At 38.7% G+C, this 22553-nt stretch overlaps 1 protein-coding gene and 1 long non-coding RNA gene across 2 annotated transcripts in view; one reads left to right on the top strand and one right to left on the bottom strand.

Annotated features, from left to right (window-relative positions):
- The window catches only part of acanb (aggrecan b), a 29945-nt gene extending 16632 nt beyond the window's left edge, over nt 1–13313 (bottom strand). The window contains exons 1-2 of the mRNA XM_041794930.1: nt 13271–13313; nt 811–889 (exon numbers count right to left, since the gene is read on the bottom strand). Coding sequence (XP_041650864.1) covers nt 811–883 — 73 coding nt within the window. The 5' untranslated portion in view covers nt 884–889; nt 13271–13313. The remainder of the gene's footprint in view (nt 1–810; nt 890–13270) is intronic.
- Nucleotides 1–22553, top strand: part of LOC121514701 — a 56141-nt gene that overhangs the window by 29508 nt on the left and 4080 nt on the right. The gene's annotated exons all lie outside the window — the stretch shown is intronic.

The raw sequence follows: 22553 nt of genomic DNA, 5'->3' as shown, positions 1-22553 counted from the left end.
GGATCTTGTTATATAAAGAGAGAAGAGGCAAGGGTCAACTGCCAGCCTGCCGCCAACTAGCGGCCGGGGAGTGAAATTACACCACAAACTACTGCACCTTCAAAGTAAATTATTAATTAATAAATTATCCTGGAGCATATAAAGACTGCCCCTATAACTGAAATCTGCAACAGTCTGCTAAGAAGAACTGAGTGAACAATGCTGCCTCTTACCTAGTAGAACTGTTCTTGATCAGAAAATCGATATAACCATAGACATATATTCTCACAAACTCCTTGTCAACTAAACAGAGATTTAAGGCAAAGATACTGGACTATTTCAGCTTTCCTCAAACACCAGAAAGTCAGGAGTTTAACACAAGTCATACTATATCCAAGCTGTGTGAAAAACAAGGTAAAACTCTGCAGCAACACCAGTCTTCAACTACTTTAAAAAAAAACACACTATTATGAAGCTTGTGGCTCTTTAGGGAGATCTTATATCTTTGGAAGAATTTAAGATAAAAAAATAAGTCCAAAAGGAGGCGTGAAAGTAACTTTTAAAATAAGTCAAGTTGATATTTATGTTTAAGTGGGCTCTAATAATTAAATGGCCTTCACCAATGATAATGACAATAATAATTAAACTATACTTCTTTATCTCAGTGATTTTAAGTCTTTAAGTCATGAAATGCCTGAAATATTTGAGTGTGACAAATATACAAAAAATAAGAAACGAGGAAAGGGGCAAATGCATATTTTGAAGGCACTGTATGGCATTTCAGCAGACTGATCATGATGATGAGACAAGATTTAATAAAATTGTACTTACCGTCATGGTCTTCAAGCATTACTGTTGCTGAGATGAGGGGCAAGAACACACACAGGGGAAGCAGGGGCGTCATCTTTGCCTGAAAAACACCCAAATACCCAAACACCTGTGTTAAATTGGCTGGATAAAAGATAACAGAAAGGTCAGCAAAATTGAAAGAAACTAAAAGCTGGGTGAGATTTGGCTTGTCCAAGCTTTGTATCACTCATGTGGCTTCAAGTTGCATTAATCTGAATGATTTCACAAATATAAAATGTGTGTATAACTGAGACAGAGTGAGTTTGTGACTCCTCTTTACCAGAATCACAGAATGAATGAACAGTCAAGTGAGTGTTAGAATGAGTAGGAGGGTTTATGATCATTTCCTCTGCCTCTGAATGCTACTGTGTCCTTTTTTCCTAACTCCTGTACACTTACAGTCATATTCCATGTGATTCAGGACAGTCCATGTGTTTGGTTATGACATCAGCCTCATTAGACTAAATGGAAATAGACGTTCAAAAGTCTCCAGTATCATTTAGAAATGCCATACATGCTCACTGAAGGGTGAAAGCCCCTCTGTCTAACAGGAAATGTCTTTGGTACTAAAATAACTCAGGCTGAGACCAAGTAGTGTGATTCATTCATCTACAAATGCTTTTCCATTTGTTTAACAACTCATACATAAAATAATGAACTAAGGCATTTTTTCCACCTTGACAACAACCATCCTTTCTGCACGTCTTTGTACTGTGTTAAAATAAATCTACTCATACTCATTAAAACTTTATTTCCTTTCTTTGCATGTAAAGTTTTATATTCTGTTCTGTTCTGTATTTGTGTTTTTTTCAGTGACTGAGTTACTTTGAATTTAAACCTTTCTTTAGCTATGAAAATGACATCATGCCAAGGATGGTAAATGTAGTTTTTCCATCAATCAGAAATACTTCAGTAACCCTCATAAACGTGTCCACTTACACATTTATGAGAGGTAGAAATAAAGCAAACTCACTGAGGTGTTTGGCTGCTTTCCTGACTTCATACTAAGGGTTGTTTAGTGGTAACTTATCTAAAAGAACTCAACAACTAAAAGGATTACCATCACCAAGGATACAAATCCATGTTGCCACAACGGTGGTTACTTTGGAACCATTACTTCTACCTCTAGCATAAGACATTCTGAAGCCCGTCCTGATTTACAACAACACAATGCAAAAAAAATTAGAATTATTACAATAATAATCTGAAACAGACACTCACGTTCCCCTTAGGTTGAATACTAAATAGTTCTGTTTGCTCCCAGACTTTTTCATCCAACACTGATATGACTGTTAATAAAATCAGCACCCTGGCGTTGGCATTTGTAGCAAGTATGCTAACTAATACTAGCATTTAGTGTATGCATGAGGGTCAGATTTCAGTCTGTCTGTTGCTGTCTATCTCTCCACCAGTCCATCCATATGTTGGTCTATGAATGTATGTATTCATCCATCTTTCTGCCCGTCCATCAATCCACCCATCCAACCAATTTATATTCACTTTTCATGCTTCCATCAATCCATCATCATTCCATCTGCCCATCCATCCATCTGTCCATCCGTCTGCCCTCCATCCCTTCATCAATCCAAACATTCATCAATGCATCCATCCATTCAACCATCAATGCATCCATCCATGTATCCATCCATTAATCCATCTTCCTTCTGTCCATCTATCCACCCATCTGTCCATCCATCTGACCTCCATCCCTTCATCAATCCAAACATTAATGCATGCAAGCATCCATCCATTCAGCCATCCATGCATCCATCCACGCATCCATCCATTAATCCATCTTCCATCCATCCATCCATCCATCTGTCCTCCATCCCTTCATCAATCCAAACATTAATGCATACAAGCACCCATGCAACCATCCATCCATTCAGCCATCCATGCAACATCTATGCATCCATTCATCCCTCCATCCATGCAACCATCAATGCATTCATTCACCCATCTGTCAGTCCTTACATACATCCATCAGTCTATCCATGCATAAATCAATCAATCCATCCATGCAACCATCCATTTATCTGGATGGATGGCTCTCTTACACATAAACTGCAGATATTTGTTAGATATTTAAATCATGGCATTTTATTTCCTTTCACAAATACCCCACACAATGAGAGGAAATCTATTTAGCACATGCTCCTTTGACTCAAAATAGTCTGTTATTTACTTAAGCAGGGATGGTACCATGGTAGAATGTGAAAGAGGAGGATTTTTGATAATTATTACTATTTCTGTTCTGGAAAATCAGAAAAACTGGCAACTAGGCAAGCAGTGATCGGTATGTAGCAGAGATACCTCATTTTACGTCAACAACATCATTATTACATCAACGTACTCAATTAGAACAACCTTGACTATTACCTTCTGTGTTCTCACATCAGACTGCCAGGACAATACATGGGCTATACCACAGGGTTCACAGGCAGAAGTCAGTTTTAAAGTCCAGGTCAGTGAATTAAGACTTCAGGATGTGTGCCTGAAATCCTGATTCTTTTTGGTTGACTGTAAATTTCCATTAAATGATGGTGAGGCAGAGTCACTAATTCAGACAAAGAAATAATTGTACAGCTCCCACGGCCACACACTCCTTTTAAAGGTTTTTCTCCCCCAGTCAAAGACAAATCAGACCTTAAATATTGTTTAATATCAGCAACTGGAAAGTTCAGTCCACAAACATCACTCTCTCTATCACAAACCCACATCTGTCAGGCTCTGATTACCACATTGCTTATTTTCTCTCAACTTTCCGAGGCTGTGACGTACAGTAAAGTCAAACACACCAAACCGTTGCGAGCACCAACTGAACCTTCATTGTGCTGCGTTCACAAGCTCCAGGACGGGTTCCAAATGCACCCAGTTAGCCACACAGAGACGTTTACAGCCAATAAAGGTGAAGCTCACAGTCTCAGAGCGTGTGCTGATAAATGTTCAGCAGACTCACATATTTTTAACACAGAGGTAAAAAGTAGGACAGTTTTGGGCTGAAGACAAGCTTTATCACTGAGGATGTGTGTCTGTGTGTGTGTGTGTGTGTGTGTGTGGGCTGTCAGCATTCTCTAAGTTCCACTGATCCAGGATGTACAGTATGCTAGGACTAATATTTGCCCTGCTGTCTAAGATCTGTCTGAGAGTGAGTGTTGGCCCAGTTTAGACGGAAATATCAAACAGCAGATGAAGATGGATGGACCAATCCGCCCTGGAGTAAGGAGGCATCATTACTTGTTGTTTTTTTGTGAGTAATTCTTGGCACTTTGGCTTTCGCTTCCCTCAAACTTCAGTTTTTTATGACACTGCTGCAACAAAATTAGATTCTGGCAAATTCTGGCAACTTCTGTGGAAAAAGCATGGCTTGAATTGATCAGACAAGGGGATTATAACAGGCTGTGGAAACTTTACAAAATAGTCCACACTAAAAATTTAGTTAAGGTTGCACGTTAGATGCTGAAATTCTTTGCAGGATTAAGGGGTCTGCCTGCAGATTGTAAATCTCTGACAGCCCTAATCCTCATCTGAGATGCCATATATGTCAGAAAGAAAGTGCTGTAATTTGGCTTGATGGTGTTTTGTGCCCTCAGCTTGGCCTGGAAGGCACGCCCCACCCTCCAACTGCCATCCAATCAGGTGACGTCACGAGCTTAACATTTCACCCAATCACCAGTCATCATTACCTCCGCCAAGGAGTTTATGTGATCGGGTGGGCTTGTTCATTCGTTCATTTGTTCGTTTGTTAGCAACATAACTCAAAAAGTTGTGGACGGATTTGAAATTTTCAGGAAATGTCAGAAATGGCATAAGGAAGAACTGATTAGATTTTGGGACTGATCCAGATCACCGTCTGGATCCAGGAATTTTTTAAAGGATTCTGTACTATTGGAAGATAGGGCTAATGGTGGAGGTCTGCGCATTTACCACTTTATATCAGGAGATGGCGGACATGAGTAACTTCAATCCCAGCAGCAGTTTTTGGTGCAGCAGTTTTTGGGTGTGTTTCTATTCAAAGTTTTGGAGTTTATAGATTTTGAAAGACTCACACCCGGTCAAGGAGACGAGTCGGAGCGTAACAGAGAAAGACAGCGAACTGTAGCGAGAATACTCACAATGCTGGGAGGAAAAGAGGAATATTCACTCTAAGCCATGACTTCCAGTTGCCTGGTGAAACCATGGGTGCATCTATTGGTACACGTAGCGAAGCCAATGCTTTGCCTCACTGTGTTTCCACCCCACCAGAGAGGGAGTAATCGGCGAATGCCGTGGTGGGGGGCACATGGGGACGGATCCAGGAATTTTCTGAAGGGTTCTTCACTATTGGGAGACAGGGCTAATGGCGGAGGTCTGCACTCTCCGAGTGCTTTTCTAGTTGTATAAGTGCATGAGCTAACCACTTCCCCCATCAACTATGCTAGCTTGCTTGCTAGCTTGCTTGCTAGCTTCTATATTAGGGATAAGTTAGTTAATGTTAGCTACTTTAATGCCATAGATTAAAATAACAAGCAAACAAAATCAACTCAGTAGAATCTCCTTTACAAATTAAGAAAATGTGGCTAAAGACATGGTAGGGACATGTTTATGTATTCCAGACTGCTTATTCTAGCGCTAACTATTCCTGGCTGCCTTACAGTTATCCATAACACACACTCTGCCTGACAGTGTAAACAGCATGGAAGACATTGACATGTCTCTACCATGGCTTAAGCTTCCTTGAAATCAGCAGGGCTCTTTACAATAAGTTACAAAGCATCCTAGAAGGCATCTAAATGCCTATGCCAAATAAATTCACTTCTCCTAATTTCCTAAGGAGATTCAACTGGGTTGATTTTGTTTGCTTGTTTGTTTTAATCCAGGGCATTATTCATATTTGACCAAGCTGATATTAACAAACTTATGCCTAATATGAAAGTTAACAAGCAAGCTAGCATAGTTGTCTGGGGAAGCAGCAAGTATGTGTGCTTTATGCAGAGCTGACTGGTGATTGGATTAGGGGTTTGATTTTACCTGACTGGAAGGCAGTTGGAGGGTGAGATGTGCCTTCCAGACAAAGTTGGGGGAACAAAACACAGTTGAGCTGTTATTTGCAGGTACAATTTTCATTTTTCTATTTTCTTTAAACAAACTTTATTTATAAACAAAGTCTGGCAGTTACATTCATGAAATAACCACATTGCAGAGATTCCAGACTAAGAAACATTTCAAAAATTAAACAGAGAAAAGATTGGAGGTCTAACCCAGAGTTAAATTAAGTGTGGGCCCGTTTTAGAAGTCATTACACGAACAGTGGCTCACTTCAGCTAAAGCTGATGAGCTATGCTTACCACATAATTCCACAGATGCAGCTAAAGCTAACATAGCTACATAGATAACATATCTACATAGCTGCTTTGTGAGCTTAGCTTTGGCTGAGTTAGCTACATAGTTCTGCTATCTATAGCTAAGTTAGCTTTAGCAACTAGCTTTACCAAACATAACCAAAGTTAACCTAGCTTTGTAGATAATGTAGATGCATAGCTGCTTAGCTTTAGCTATGTTGGCTACAAAACTCTGTTATCTACATAGCTTGTGCAGCTAACAGAGCTACATAAGCTACATGTTAGAATGTTTAATAGAGGATGAGCTTTTTTCCTGTAAGCAGATTGTTTGTTTACATTCTGTAATCAGGTTTTGCAGGTCAGGTTTTTAACTGTTGGTATCCTCACTGTTTCCTTAATCCTAACCCCAAATGGAAGTTTAATCTGATTTTGTCTAGAAAGTTCTGTTCTGAAATACATGGCGTCAGAGATGATCGGTCTGTTGCCAGACTGTTTTGAAAATCAGCACAAACTTAAACATGCCTCTCATTACTCCAAACTTTCCCACGATTTTATCAGAATCTTCAGTTGTTATGACACAAACCTGGGTTGCAGTAGCAAACAAGAACTCTGCAGTTCTTCATATCTGGATTGTTCAGGTTGTTTTGATGTTTGTGCTGCTTTTTCTTTTGTGGTTTCCAAACATATTTAATGTGAAACTCAAACCAGCGCTCAGTGAGCCATGCACTGACAGAAAACACCAGCATGATCCAAACCCTGGACTCCTCATTTCTCCCTGTCCAATCACTGAGCAGATCCTCTTTAAATGCATCATTTAAACTGAAGCCACTTCATAGTTTTTTACAGCAGACCCCCTCTCTCCACAGTGTGCTCATTCAGTCTGAGGGGCGGCTGCTGTTCTCCTGTTCGGTCACTGTGGTATGTTCTGCTCCCAGCTGAGGCAGGGCCCAATAAGGCCCCGGTCTGTTCCAACAACAGACAGGAGCAGGGACGTTTAGGGAGGGAGGGGCTGCAGGCCTGCCAAGATAAACACAGCATGGGCATCCAGTAGACCCCCCCCAATCCTCACCAACTCCCACCTCCACACTCTGTCCTCCAAAAGCCTCTAGAGAGGCTGAGCAGAGGAACAGAGTTGACATTGATACAGCAGTCACACACAGAAACACTCAGAGATCACGCTTGAAGCCTCTGGAGGAGAAAACGCTCCGCAGTGTGAGTGCAAGAGTTTGTGTTAGCGCAGGTACTGTAAGGCCTGTGTTTGTAACCACACACAGCACACAGCCTTGTACAGTGGAGTGGAAACATTCATACCTACAGGTTCTTTTAGTGGTACACACCTTCATACTCTACAGCCCGATCAAAGACGAGCTTTACCAGCGTGTGCACAGTAGTGACAATGTCAAACATGAAAAGTTTGGCCAAAGTCTCCAATAAAACCATCTCAAGGGGCAAAATGTTGATTAAAGCTCCTGTGAGGAATTGTTATGTCCACTTTGGCGCCCCTCTGTGGACAAAACAGGATGATTTATGTCCATTTGAGCTTGTTCTGTGCATGTTTGAGGGATGTTTTCAGGCAGTCTGTCTTTCAGCATGCTGTTTATTGTGTTGCACCCAGTCAGTCTTATTGCTGATGGTCTTATTTGCTTCTTTATGTCATATTTTAGTCTCAATATAAATGCCAGACACTGTCAGTAGCTGCTAAAAACTCCTAAAAAGAGTATTAAGATCATACTAAAGCTCAGTCTAAAATTTCTGATTGAAACAGATTCCTTTTTAAATAATGATAATAGTGCATTTTATTTATAGGTATTTTTTATGCACTCAAGGTGTCCTTGCAATGCAAGGTTAAAATAAGACATTTTCTGAATATTTCTATAAATTTCTAGCTGAATAACACTGCCTATTTAGTGCTCTACTGCAGCCTAGTGTTGAAAAAGGACCAGAATGTCACTATTTTTTCTATTTACAGATATATTTCTGGGGTTATGTGCTTGCATTTTAGTAAATTAGACCATGAACATGAAGGGAAACCAGAGAGAGAGAGAGTGGAGCAGCACGCAGAAAAAAGACCAAGGGTTGGGGTTAAACGTACTCTGCATGCAAAGCCACTATGCATGGGCATCGGCAGTTTCAAGCCTCTAAGCATTAACCTGACACTCCAGATAGACTGTTTCATATATCTGCTGCATAGATACATTTCACGTTCATGTGGGAAAGCTCCCATAATGAAATTTTACAAAAAATTAAACTGAGAAAAAGGTTGGAGGTCTGACCCAGAGTTAAATTATGAGCTATACTAGCTTTGTAATTAACATGACTACACAAGATAATGTAGCTGAGTTAGCTTTAACAACGTGAGCTATCTACAAAGCTTACATAGCTGCTTTGTGAGCTTAGCTTTGGATAAGTTTGCTACATAGCTGTTATCTATAGCTAAGTTAGCTTTAGAAAACATAGCCAAAGCTAGCTTAGTTACATAAATAACGTAGATGCCTTGTGAACTTAGCTTTAGCTATGTTAGCTACAAACCTCCATTATCTACGTAGCTTACACAGCAGGTCGGGTTTCTCTAACTGTTGGTATCCTAACTGTTACCTTAATCCTAACCCTAAATGGAAGTTTAATCAGATTTTACTTAGAAAGTTCTAGCGAGTATTTACGTTCTGAGATATGCGGACAGGTCAAAATAAGGTTGTATGCATGTGCAGCTCTTGAGCTGACGGGCTACTGCTGCCTTAGTTGTGGATGGTGGAGCTTCTCGGTGAATAAAATTCATGCCAAGGCTGGTCGGGAGATGTGCAGAAACATCTTCTCCGCCAAAACAAGCTTTCGGCGTGACTCTTTGCACTTGTTTTAAAAGAAAATGTAGTCCAGTTCTGATTAAACTGCCACTTTCCTGCAGCTACGGCTGGGCTAATAGCTACCACAGCAGCAGCCATTGGATACCCCGGCAGACCCCACCCATAATGATCACAAATCCATGCTGAAGAAAAAACATCAAAAACATCTTTTCCATCGTGAAAAGCTTTCAGTGCCCTTGTTTTAATATAGAAATGTTGTCTAGTTCTGACATCTTACCCATCATGAGAAGATACAAAGATACATCTGAGCTAATCATGACAATGGAGGCAGCCGTTAAAAAAAGGCTAATATGATTAAACCCCAGCTACCATCTCATTCTCTCAAAATGACACCGATTGGTTGGTTTGGCACAAACGTCGAGGTGGATGGATTTGGATCTGGCAAATCTGTCTGCTTTGCCCCAGGACGCCTAAAGAAATAGCCAAAAAGGTATGCATCAAATATAAGGTGTAAATCTAGAATTACTCACAATGACTGAGATGTATATTTTAGATATAAATAATGGGCCAAACTGTAGACAGTCAGTTGGTGTTTTACTGTGTTGGAAGAGGCATTGAATAAATAGAAACGTATAATTTGTGACAGAAGAAAGGATATTGCATCAATAAGCACACATTTGATCATATTTATGAGGTAAATCTGACCTAGAGACACTCAGATATCACAGTGTGGCAAGTTTGATGCTCTTCTTAGAGGTCATGAAGCAGTGTTGGGTTTGTTGGCATTCATATTTCAGATTTGGTTATGTCCTGTTTCCTGGTTTTGTTACCTGAAAAGTGACTCTTCCAAATATTTTGTTAACTTGCAATGAATGGTTTTAGCAAAATGGAGAAGGGGCCTCATACTGGTCCCTGCCTTGGGCCTCCAGATCAGCTAAGCCACCCCAGCCAAATGGAACCAGATTATGGGAAAACATCGTTTGGTAATTCACAATAACTTCCTGGGTTCCAAATTCAAACCAGGCCTGGTCAAGGGGCACCCACTTGACCACCAGGCCAGCTGGTGCCCCAGGAGGTCACTTTTTATAGTAGTGTCCTTCATCGTCCTGAGGCCTGAGATTTTGTTTGGAATGTTTTTCTGCTATCTGCCATATATTTGGGATAAGAAAGACCTAATGAGTTTAAAAGTTCAGCATTATCTTTGAACAGGAAGTAGTTCAATCTCCTGAAGTTCTTATTTCTACAGAAAATACAGCACTGGATTGATTTTAGAGCAGATGGTTTAGCTATTTGTTGTTCAGTTGTTGTCTTCAGTCAGTCAGGAATGGTGTTGGTCACTTAGAGAGGTATGGTCAAGTCGGTTTTATTTTTATAAGACTTAAGGCAAGACATGAACAAATTTTCCACTAAAAGTTCTGAATTTCCTGAAAAATTTCCTTTTCAAGCTCAAATTCCTTAGAATACAAAACCCTAATATTTATATGAAAATTCTTTTAAAAATTTAAAGTATCCCTTACAAAGTACTCCAACATTTCTTCAAATATCCCCATAATGTGTGAAAAGTGAAACTTAAGAGTACCCCTGAAATTCCTTAAAATTGTTACACAGATTCACCTAAATTTTTTTGATCAAATTCCCCAAAAATTACAAATACATACCTGAAAATGACAATGACAGAAAATTCCCTTGAACATTTCCCTGAAATTTACATGAAATTCTAGAAAATTTCAAAGCCCACCCCAACTCCCCAAAATTTCCAATGCATTTCCCATTTTTCCAAGAAAATCTCAAAAACTTTCAAACTTACAAAATCCACCAGAATTCAAATCAACACACATGCATTAAATTAAATTTCCACAAAATTTCCAAACAAATTTCCCTAAACATCCACACACATTTCCCTAATTCCCATGAAAATACCAAAAAAATTCAAATTCCCCAAAAATTTCCAATGGAACTTTCCAAAATTCTCAAACAAATAACCTGAAATTCCATTAAATCCTTTAACACCCCACCCCCAAAGTCCCAAAACTGAAAAAGAAATTGCCCAAATTTCAAAGAAAATGCCGGGAAATTTCTTAAGAAATTTCCTCCATACATCCAAATAAACCACCAAATTCCCATGAAAATGCTATGAAAAAAAATGTAAAGAAAATTTTCTTCAATGAAATACTCAAAATTTATAAAAAATATATCCCTATATGCCTTAAAAATTTCCGAGCAAATCACTCAAAATATACAAACAAATTTCCTAAAATTTAGGTATAAATATTCAAGATTAAAGTACTTGGTATAAATAAGGGAAATTACAGTAAGAGAAGATCATGTAGCTTTGGAAACTACTTAAACATATTTTTTTGTTGAATTTAAATTGAATTTTTAAAGTGTAGAAGAGTCTCCACAGTGCAGTTTGACTTTTACGACTCAAGTTCACCCAACATCAACATACGACAGATGATTACATAAAAAAACTATTTCAACTGTTTCAAAACTTTAATAAAATCAGTTTCAACAAAAATGCTGAGCCATTACAGCTTGTTCAGTTTTGTAAAAGTGTCTAATGCTCATAGGCATTCCTGGAAAAACTGCTGATGAAGGGATAATTTCCATAATTTGAGTACAAGAACAAAATACTATACTATATACTGTGAGTGATCAAGCACTGTTTACTTAAACTAAAAATATGTTAAACTCATAAAAATAGAGCTAAATTGACCGTTCAGTCTGGGAAAGCTCTCCTCCACAAAGTTCAATTCGTCACCCTTTCGTGTTGCTCCCCACAGCCAGGACTTCTTTAACTCAGTGGGTAACTTCAGTCATAGTGCAAAAGCCTCTAATGCCCAAAGAAAATCCTGGAAAAAACTCTTTATGTTGGATTTTTAAGTGAACTTTTTTTTTAAACAACTTTTTACTGCTCTGTCTTACTGGAACCTATGGCTCTCTGCTGCATATCATCCCGTCTCTTTCCCCTGTTTCTTGTCTCTATTCACTCCAATCATTCAAATAAATCCCAAGGCTTCATCAGAACTCAGAAAATAATCTTTTTAGATTCTTTAAATGTAAGATTTTGAATAATTTACAGCATATTTTCAACATCAACGCTCATTTCTATTGGGCAACCACTCCAAACACAAAGATAAAAAGGCTTCTTGATACTTTATAAGTTTTGTTTGTACTGAAAAGTACAGAATTAATGAATACAGCATTATTACACGGTCAAATAATCCGTTTTTTAAAGTTTTAAATAGCTGTAAGATTTTATTTCACTGATAGCCTTTGATTTCAGGGAAAAGTTTCTGCAATAAAGTAAGTAGAAACATGAGTGACCTCCTCATATCTATCATGGATAACACTAGGAATGGAAAGCAAAGATAAGCAAAAATAAAGTCTGAGAGGACATTTTTAAAAAGGCAAAAACTTCAAAACAACCAAATTTTAAAGCACAGTTGCACGTTTTTTAACATTGTACTCTGCCTTGGACCATTCATTGGTTCCCAACCAGACATCAGATTGCCCTTCCTGTGCTGTTTTTAATCTCCGAATAACTACAGAAGATTTAAAATATATATTTTTATGTCACAAGACCAGAATGACCAGGACTTTATCTTAGAGTTTGGTGCAAAAAAGCTCATAGATATAGAATATAAAAGGAGAAAGCTTCAGAACTGTGGTACTCCTACTGCCAGGGGACTTAGCTGTTAAAAGTTAATGACAAATGATCTAGGAAAGGAGAACATTTTCCACATGAGGACTGCCAAAACTGAGACTTGAGATTTGATAATTCACTAATGTGATGCAAGTTCATTCATTTCCTCCATGCAGGGAAGACATCCAGAATGTGAAATGACCAATAAATGTCCATTCCCTCTTTTCGAAATTAAACATTCAGACATTTCAGCGTAATTTAGCCACATTATGCTCTTGAAATCACCTCAGAAAACACAACACAAAGCTTTAAAGTGCAGCGATTTCAGAGCTACAATCAAACACAAACAGCTCCTTTCACTCCTCAGTGAAGTCAACGCCGTAAAATGTCTGAAATTCAAACCTCCCTCTGCACAATGAGCACAAAAACCATCCAAATGTTAACACCAGGGATCAAATCACCCTTAAATGTGCCTGGATCTCATTTGTGTGAATTTTGATTAACTTCCCAGAGTAAATCTGCCTAATGCTGCGATAGAGAGAGTAATTTTTGCTCTGACATCCGTACATTACCTCAGCCAAACACCTGAGGATGAAGAAGAGTCAAAGTTTCTCCTAAAATCTTTTCTCAAATATTCCTCAATCAGAGACTCCGGCAGTGAGATGTAAACGTACCGCTGATGTTTCAAAGCTCCCGGTGCCAGCAACTCCAGGGGCCTCTCACTCCTGCTGCCTGCGTAGGAGAGCAGAAAGAAGCTTTATTCAAACTCCAGCACACATTTAGATGTTGGAAAGAGAGAGAGAGAGAGCGAGAGAGAGAGGGACGTGGTCCTCTCCTGCCTGCCAGGTGGTGAGGTCATACAAACAGACTCAAATATCAGAAATGAAGCACAGATCCAGAATAAAACTTTCAAAATAGCTGAAGAAAATAATTCACATGGCTCCTGGATAAGACTCACTAATAAAGTTTTTCTTATTGATATGATTGAAGTTTTATTCTGTGTTTTATGGAGGTGTGATTCTGCTATAAACACAGAATAAAGTAAATTATCTGTTAATTTTATCCCTAGACTTTTTATACCACTAATAAAACAGTTGAAACTTAAACACAGGGTTTATAAAGTTCACCATCAGGGGGTGTTCACTCAAAATAATAAAAGATGACAAGTAGAGCTGCTCTGCCTACCTTTACAAATCGCTTCCTGTGTTACTTAAAGCAGGGGTGGTCGATGTTTGGGTTGGGACCCCATTGGGGGTTGCGAGACACTGAGATGGGGTCTCCAGATGCCTTAATATTTCTTAAACACTCCTTTTTCCAAAAACTATTGCTGCAGCTGTTTGCCAGTTTTTCACCCATTTTTGCCATTTATTTTTTTATGTTTTTTTTTTTATAACTTTTTGCCTGTTTTTGCTAACCTGACATGCCAGGTGTATTTGTTTCACACATCCATCGGTAAAACCACTCATAGACAGCGTTTGGGAGAGGGCAGAGCCTTTGAAAAAAAAACTCGGATAGTGATTGGATTAATGTTCTGTCTGTTAATCTTAACAGGCCAATCAGGGCAACAAAAGACAAGACGTAGCGGTTACCGAAGTGCACCCCTATGGAGGAGTAAACTCCAGAGAGAACAGTGTAATGCGAACCATGGCGACTGTAAACATGTTAGTACATGACTTTTGTTGTTTTTGAAAAGAAAACAACTCACTGCTGTTCACTTCATTGCTGATTGGTCCTGTCATTTTCTAACCGGCCGAAACCATCCGATGGGAGCTTTGCAAGATGGATTCACCAGTAAGAAACACAGAACCTGGCGAATCCATCTTCTTTGCATGATTAAATTTTTGCAACACCTTGTTGCAGCTTCTTGCCCCTTCCCTCTATGCCCAATTTTGCATATTTAAGCCTCTTTTGCTGTCTTTTGCCCATTTTTCCACTGATTGCCACTTCGAGGCCAAAAGCCCTGTTAAAAGGGGTACAAAGTTCAACCACCTAGACCAGGGGTGCCAAACTCAGTCGCAGAAGGTGCTGGATTCTGAATTAAGGTCTGATCTGAGGGCCTAACAGGGTCCACATTAAACTGTCAACCTCATTTTTCGCCAATAATAAATTATGGGGAAAAAAGTTAGCAATGATGCTAAATGATTTTGAGACTTAAAAATAATAAAAAAAATCAAATTAAAAGTCTCAAAATCTGAGATAAAAAGTCAAACTTTTTGTTCAAAAGGTCAAAACACAGAATTAGATGTTAAAATAAAGCTTTTAAAAAGCAAATATATCAAAAAAGAAAGTCACAATCATGTTTTTAAGGCAAAAATATGACTTAAAATTGAAAATGGTGCACCAATAAGGTCAAAATATGATATCAAGTTCGATATAATCAATTGAAAAGGTCAAAATGTGAGATTAAAAAGTGAAAAAAAATAGACAGTTCAAAATATGAGATAAAAAGTCAAAATCATAAATTGAAAAGGTCAAAATATTAGATAATGTAAAAATTATAAGCTGAAAATGTCAAAATATGAGACAAAAAGTAAAAATAATACATTGAAAATGGTCAAAATATGAAATAAAAGTCCGAATTATAGATTGAATTTATAATTGTGCAATGCAAAATTGAACATATAAAATGAAAACATACTTAAATTTGTTTTCCCTCATTTTCTTTTATCTTATTATTTGTACTCTTAGTTTTTTTCACATTTGTATAACTTAAGGATATTTCATATCATCAAGCTTACATTTTTATACTGCAGGAAATCTGCAGACCTCAAATTTACGGCCAGTTATAATAAGAATATGATATGACCTTGCAGGCCTGGTATAACTATACCACGGGCCGGATTTGGTCCCGGGCCTTGAGTTTGACACCCCTGACCTAGACTATTCTTTACATGATTTTTTACTTTTATCACAAAAATCTTGACTTGTATATATAAATGTGTCAGTGTTTTTCATTTTATAACGTAGCTGATTAAAGGGGTTAAAATCACGAGTCACGTTTGAGTGAGCACGTGTTTGAACATGCCTGTTTCACTTTGCGTACACACTGCCACATGTGTGTGCCGCTGGTGTCTGTGTGTATTCTGTTAAAAGTTAAACATGCTAATGTTGGCCTGAGGTTGAGGAAAGGCGTGTCTCCCAACATCTCCCACCAACCTCTATTCAGAGGTGTAAATACTGGCTGTGTGCTGGCTGCTCTCACTGACGCATGCACATTCACCATCTACAGCTTCAAAGGGCGACGTATTAACAGGCGATTTAGTCTAATTTGGTGCTTATTTGCAGACTCAATGTTTATCAAGCAGCTGTACAGAGAGTTTAAATGGTAACATCAGGTTTACTCACCATCAGTCATGTCAATCAGCTGTTAAGAGCATTTTGTATCATGACACCATCAGGTTTTTAGTTTATGGTGAAGGTTGAAGTTTGGTCTCTGTGTCCTTATAAATCATGCATTTAAAGCCAAAAGCCACTAATTACTGAAAAGCTTCACTAACATACTGAGCAAACCTGCTTCCATAGGATTTGAAGAAGAAGAGCTGAGGAAGCCAGTGCAGAAAGCTGCAGTTCCTCAAGTGTCCACTTGAGGCTGACTCCAAAAGTGAGTCAATCCCCATAAGGCCCCATGTTAAAATGTTCAACTTTAAAGCAAGATTAAATGTGTTTATAGTTGGTAAAAACTAGAATCAATCCAGTTAACTTGTTCTACTTTTCATGATGTCTTCTTCGAGTTTATTTCACCCACTCTGTTCCTGATGGAGAAATATGTACTGGAAGTACATTGGATGAAAATGGGAAATAGAAATGTATTAGTTCCATAGCTATGAACTCTGTAACACTAGCCTCTTTCATAGGTTGTTTGCAACCATATAACCCCGAATGTCCGTTGGGAGTCAGGAAGTGGGGGACAGCCATAGCAATGAATTGGGAACAGAGGAAAGATAGTACTTTCAGCTTGGAATGGAGCTGAACGCTGTAAATTAAATCAGAAAATGTCTACATACTTTGAGTTCAATTCCTTTACTTAAAAATGTGATTTTTACGAAAGTTGAACAGTTTTATCTCAATATTGCAAATGACTCAGTCCTGCAGATGTCCTAGCATCCAGCATCAGCTAGCCAGATGAAGAGACAAGAGTGTAGCGGAGTCTTGTACTGTGCTAAGATTCTAGCCGAGCCCCTTTAAAATATTAAAAATTCTCATTTTGTCACAAACGTGCTTTAATTTAAACGCTGATGTATTATCAGCCAAATAAACCTTGTGGGGACCGAGGGAAGATGTGTCGTCCATGAACAGGCCTGTGCTAAGAAATGGCTCTTTATGTGAGCCGTGGTAGCTAGCTCTCATTTGAGTGCCAGTTTCTTTTCCTCCATCCTTTGTCGTTATTTGATCCACATTTTAAAAAAGCCAAACTGGTACCAAATGAAGAGCTGAGCCAAATTATATAGAGCTCTAAAAAGAGACAGATTTCTTGTTACAACAAGTGAGGCTTAAGGTTGTTAAGATGGACATCAGCTGAGGAAACATGGGTAAGATCAAAGTTTAATGAGCTAACCTATGACAAAACTGTACCGAACCAAACCAGACCACTTTGTGGAAACAGATTATACACAAGCATTGTATAACACCACTCGTCCAGGCTTTAGTAGGAGGCTTTTTAAAATTCCTGCATGCTGCCATTTCTTTGTGTTTTAAACTTTTTCGATGTTTTGCCTGAAAATCTCACCACTTTTTAGACGGATCAGTAGCTTAAGACTTAAGAATGTTTATATTTTCAGACTTTAAATGCTTAGAATAGTCATGAACAGCTCAGAACATGGTCTTTTTGGTAGCCTTTCTTTATGCAAAAATCACTTCTGTTCCCCAAGAGGTGTTCACTGCAGCTGCATGAGTTCATCAGCAAAGAACCTATAATCTGCCAGAGCTATGTTCAATCACCACACTATATTTTGCATTACTGATGATAAAATGTTTTAAAAACCTTGTATTTGTTGAAAAATTTGCATTGATGTTTAAAGTCACTAGTATCACGGTCCATCCATCAATTTTCTTCTGCTGAAGAGGTCATTGTGGCAACAGGCTTAACAAATAAGTCCAGACATCCCTCTCCCAAATGACACTTTCCAGCTCCTCCTGGGGGATCCAGAGGTGTTACCAGGCAATGTGACATGCAAAATCCCACTAGTGAGTCCTGGGTCTACCCTGGGGTCTCTTCCCAGTTGGACATGCCTGGAAGACCTCCCAGGAAGACAAAAAAAAAATGTATCATCTCATTTCTAAGAAGTTACTTGGTAAAATCTCAACTTAACATCAGAGAATTGTCACAGTATTACAAGGGTTAGGGATGAGGGGAGTTAGGGTTAGGGTAAAATACCTCCTAGTTACCAGAGAATTGCCACAGTATTACAAGGGTTAGGGATGAGGGGGTTAGGGAACAGGGGGTTAGGGTTAGGGTAAAATACCACCTTTTACCAGGGAGAATTGTCAAAATATCACAAATGTTAGGGTTAGGGTTAAAATAGTTAGGATAGAATACCACAAATTTACCAAAGCATGACCACAATATTAAAAGGGTTATAAGGGTTAGGGGTAGGGAAAAAGGGGTAAGGCTAGGGATAATTATCACCTAATTACGAGAGAATTGCCACAATATCGCAAAGGTTAGGGTTAGGATAAAATACCTCCTAGTTACCAGAAAACTGCCACAGTATTACAGATGTTAGGGGTAGGGGAAAAAGGGCAGGGCTAGGGATAAATACCACCTAATTACCAGAGAACTGCCACATTAACACACAGGTTAGGGTTAGGGATAAACGGGGTCAGGGCTAAGGATAAATAACACTTAATTACCAGAGAACTGCCACAGTATTACCAGGATTAGGGTTAAAGAGGTTAGGGTAAAAGACCACATAATTACGAGGAATTACCTGATAGTAAATGTGTTATTAGTATGTAAATACTTCCTTAATATTCCCGAATTATTACTTGGTAAAATAAAGTACTACTGTAAATTTTAACAAGAGTAACTGCACTTTTACCTTAGTACAACAATTGTGTATTTTCTTCACCACTGCAAAATACTCCATGAATTTAGGTTGAAGAGTTATGACTACCAAACTTTCTCTGCCATTCTTACTTTCCCTTTAAATATTTTTTTCCAGCATGGTAAACATTAACGAGGTCCTAAAGTAAGTCTGTCTTTTGGAGCATGAAACCTGAACCATTCTTGAACTTGAACCCCTCTGGTGTGTCACAGAATCATCGGGCTGAACCTGCACTAAAGCTGTTAAAATGTTGAGTAAATAAACTTCATAAATATAGACTTTATGTGTTGGGCTGCCCATATTTAAGGGCACACAATGAGCCTGTAGTTACACTCAGGTAGGTCTGGGTCGTAAAGAAACTGTGCATGGATATGGTGACTCACAAAATCAATAACATAACTCAATAAAGGACTGTTGCCCAGTGTTTTATACAAAACAGCATGCTAATTGACAGTGAATGTGCCTTTTATGCTCTTAAACGTTAAGATCTGGGTTTTGCTCATCCCTAATTGTTTTTTCTGTTTATCCGTGTGTAGCAAGGGCATGTAGAGGCATGATTGGAGCTCATTAAGAGTCTCTGCGAGCGCAGACGTGACTTACAACTGGAAGCCTTAGTCCACCTGAAAGACCTCTCAGAGTGGATGAAGGAGATCAGCACAGAGACGCCTGTGTTTTCTCTTTCCTCCGCTTCAAATGATCCAAATATGAGCAGCCACAGGCTGGAAACACGCTGGAATATTGCTGACACAGAGAGTCAGACAGGATCAACTGAAACCGGACTGAGGCTTTTTCTTCAGGGTGACAAATTTCAAACTCAGAGAAAGTGCTGAGGCGTCAGTTTTGGTTGAAGGGATGATGCTCTTTCTATTCACACGGGGAAACACAGACAGACAGACACTCTATTTGACTTCAGCTTCTTTCACACATGCACTGAACGCTGGAAGTTCCCCACATTGTCATGACTTCATGTTTGATTAAAAAAAAGCCAGACTCTGTTCATTTTATCTGACTCTTTGCTGCCAGCCCTCAGGGGAGAAGTCTATGCGGCACTGTGTCTCTAATCTATACTCCTTACTGCTCACCCCAGTTATCTCTAGTACTTTGTATTGTGTTTCTATTGTGGTGACATCTTTGCACTAGATAAGGTGATACAAACCCAGAGACAATCTCTATTATGAAAAACTCCTCCTCCCTCTACTCTCTTTACCCATGCACAAAGTCCCCATCTCACGGATACAAGGACTATGAAACGTGTTCACCACCTTAGATGTTTGATCCTTTAATTGATAATCAATGTGACTGCATAAATATCCACCCCCTTTAAAGTGACTGATCTAATTCAACAGAGGTCTAGCCAGTCAGTGCTATTAGTCTTCACAATTAGTGAAATGGGGATCCCCTGAGTGCAGTAACTGTAGTATAAAGACACCTGTGTCTGGAAGGTCCAGTGACTGGTTAATCAGTATTCCTGGCTACCATTACACCATGAAGACAAAATAACACTCCAAGAATCTCAGAGAAAGGGTTATTGAAAAGTATAAGTTAGGGGATGGATACAAAAACATTTCTAAGACACTGAACATCCCCCAGAGTTCAGTTAAATCCATCATCAAGAAATGAAGGAATATGACACGTGTAAATCTGCCTAGATCAGACTGTCCTCACAGCCTCTGCAGCCTGAGAGAGCTTGAGCAGTTTAGCAAAGAAGATTGAGTAAAATTGCACTTTGTTGATATCTTCTTTCACTTTGACATTAGAGCTGCCTTTTGTATTTTTTTTTTTGTTGAAAAATACCAATCATATTGACCCTGGTTGATTTATAAAATAAATAAGAGAGTGAAACATCCAAGGGGGTGAATACTTCTCATAGAAACTGTATTTATCCATGTTTGCTTTTACTTGGGTTTGACTTTTTCTCCAGTAGTAGTAAAAATTAAATCAAGTTCAGTAGCCTTAACCTGATACTGGCAAAACTATTGACTTCACCATTATCCTGTTGTTAGTTTTGTGTTTAAATGTGAGCAGACTGAGGTGCTAAATCTAGATCTGTTCACACTGTCTTATAGCACAGTCATGTTTATGCAGAATTCCTTCTTTTATGGTATGCAGCTTATTTTAGAGTCACTTTGGCAGCAGCCATAAATATGGAAGTCAGAGGAAAAGGCTCAAAGACACATCTTTATCCATGCAGGTTTAAAATCTATCGGTATGAGTATGAACACATATATACAGCTAGAATGTGGTTGTGTTTGCACACACAGACATCGTACACAGCCACCTCATTTGCAAATGCAAATATTCCATATAAGAAAATATACGTTTATAAATGTCAGCGGTCTGCAGATCAGAGACATAAAACATCTCCACAGCTCACAGACTCAAACCTGTTCTGCAAGATTTGGTAAATCAGTGGAGATAGAGGAGGAGAGGCTGTTAGACCAATAGGAAATCAGATTAATAGGTAAATGCTAAAGCCAATTCCAAAAAAGCTGGGATATTGTATAAAATGGATTGTATACAGTAGTAAGAAATCTTACACAGGAACAAAATCATTTGGAAAGGTTTGATAAAACTGTACTGTAAAACCTCAACTTTTATGTTTAATATGTCCAGTCTCAGTGACATCCTGAGAGTTTTGTGACTGTTTAAAGAAATGTCCACATTCTGTAGATGTCTATAAATCTTGACCCCTCACTTAACTCCTGTCTTTATTTTTAAAATGTCCCTGAAATGGTCTCTCTCAGTTTAGAATCTTGTGGCTGCTGCTGGTGTTTCTGCTCCATACAACAAAAATACAGTTTATATTTGCCTACACCCTGAAAATACACTGCTTACTGCTCCCTATGTCCAGCATAGGGATGACTGTTTGTCCTAGCCTTGTTTCACTTCTCAGGGATGGGTTTATTTCTGAAAGTCCTTACTATTTTAACATTCACACTCAGGGTGTAAGAGACCAAAGATGGCAGCATACATACACTGTCCTACAAAAGTATTGGAATAGTTTGCCCTGTTCCTTTATTTTTGCTGTAGACTGAAAACATTTGGGTTTGGATCAACGTTTCAGCTTTTATTTCCAGATATTTACATCCGGATCTGATACACGACTTAGGAGATAGCATTATTTGTAACAGAACACCAGATTTTTAGGTGAGCACAAATGCTGGAACAGATAGACTTCAAACAGATTTAAGTGGATAAGACGTAATATTTAGTTTAAAATCCTTTGCTTGCGATAACTTTATCAAGGCTGTGACCCACTGACATCACCAAACTTTAGCAGTCTTCTTTTGTGATGCTTTTCCAGGCTTTCACTGCAGTCTCTTTCAGGTTTTTTTGGGGGGGTGGTAACTCCTTCAGCCTCCTCTTTAGCTGGTAAAATTCTCTATAGGGTTTAAATCTGGAGATTGCTTGGGCCAGCCTAAAACCTTCCTCATCTTGCCCCTGATTAACTCCTTTCTTGTTTTATGATTTTACTCAATTCAGTCTCCTCTTTAGCAGGAAAAATTCTCTATGGGGTTTAAGTCTGGGGATTAACTTGGCCAGTCTAAAACCTTCCACTTCTTGCCCCTGATGAACTCCTCTCTTGTTTTGCCCGTGTGTATTGGCTTATTATCTTGCAGCATGATGAAGGATCTTCCTATCAGATTAGTGGCATCTTTCTTTAAATCAGCAGATTCCTGTAGACTTCTGAGTTCATTTTGATGCAACCATCATGTGTTACATCATCAATGAAGATTAATAAGCCCGTCCCAGAAGAAGCCATGCAAACACTAGCCATGACGTTACCTCCACTGTGTTTCACAGATGAGCTTGTATGTTTGGGATCATGACCAGATCCTTTGTTTCTCCAAACTTAAGCCTTTCCATCACATTTGTAAAGGTTCATCTTTGTCTCATAAGTCCATAAAACTTT

Source organism: Cheilinus undulatus, linkage group 9, assembly GCF_018320785.1.
Source record: "Cheilinus undulatus linkage group 9, ASM1832078v1, whole genome shotgun sequence".
Classification (NCBI taxonomy): Eukaryota; Metazoa; Chordata; class Actinopteri; order Labriformes; family Labridae; genus Cheilinus; species Cheilinus undulatus.
Note: the sequence above shows the minus strand (reverse complement) of the source record. Positions and strands in the feature narration are given on the sequence as shown.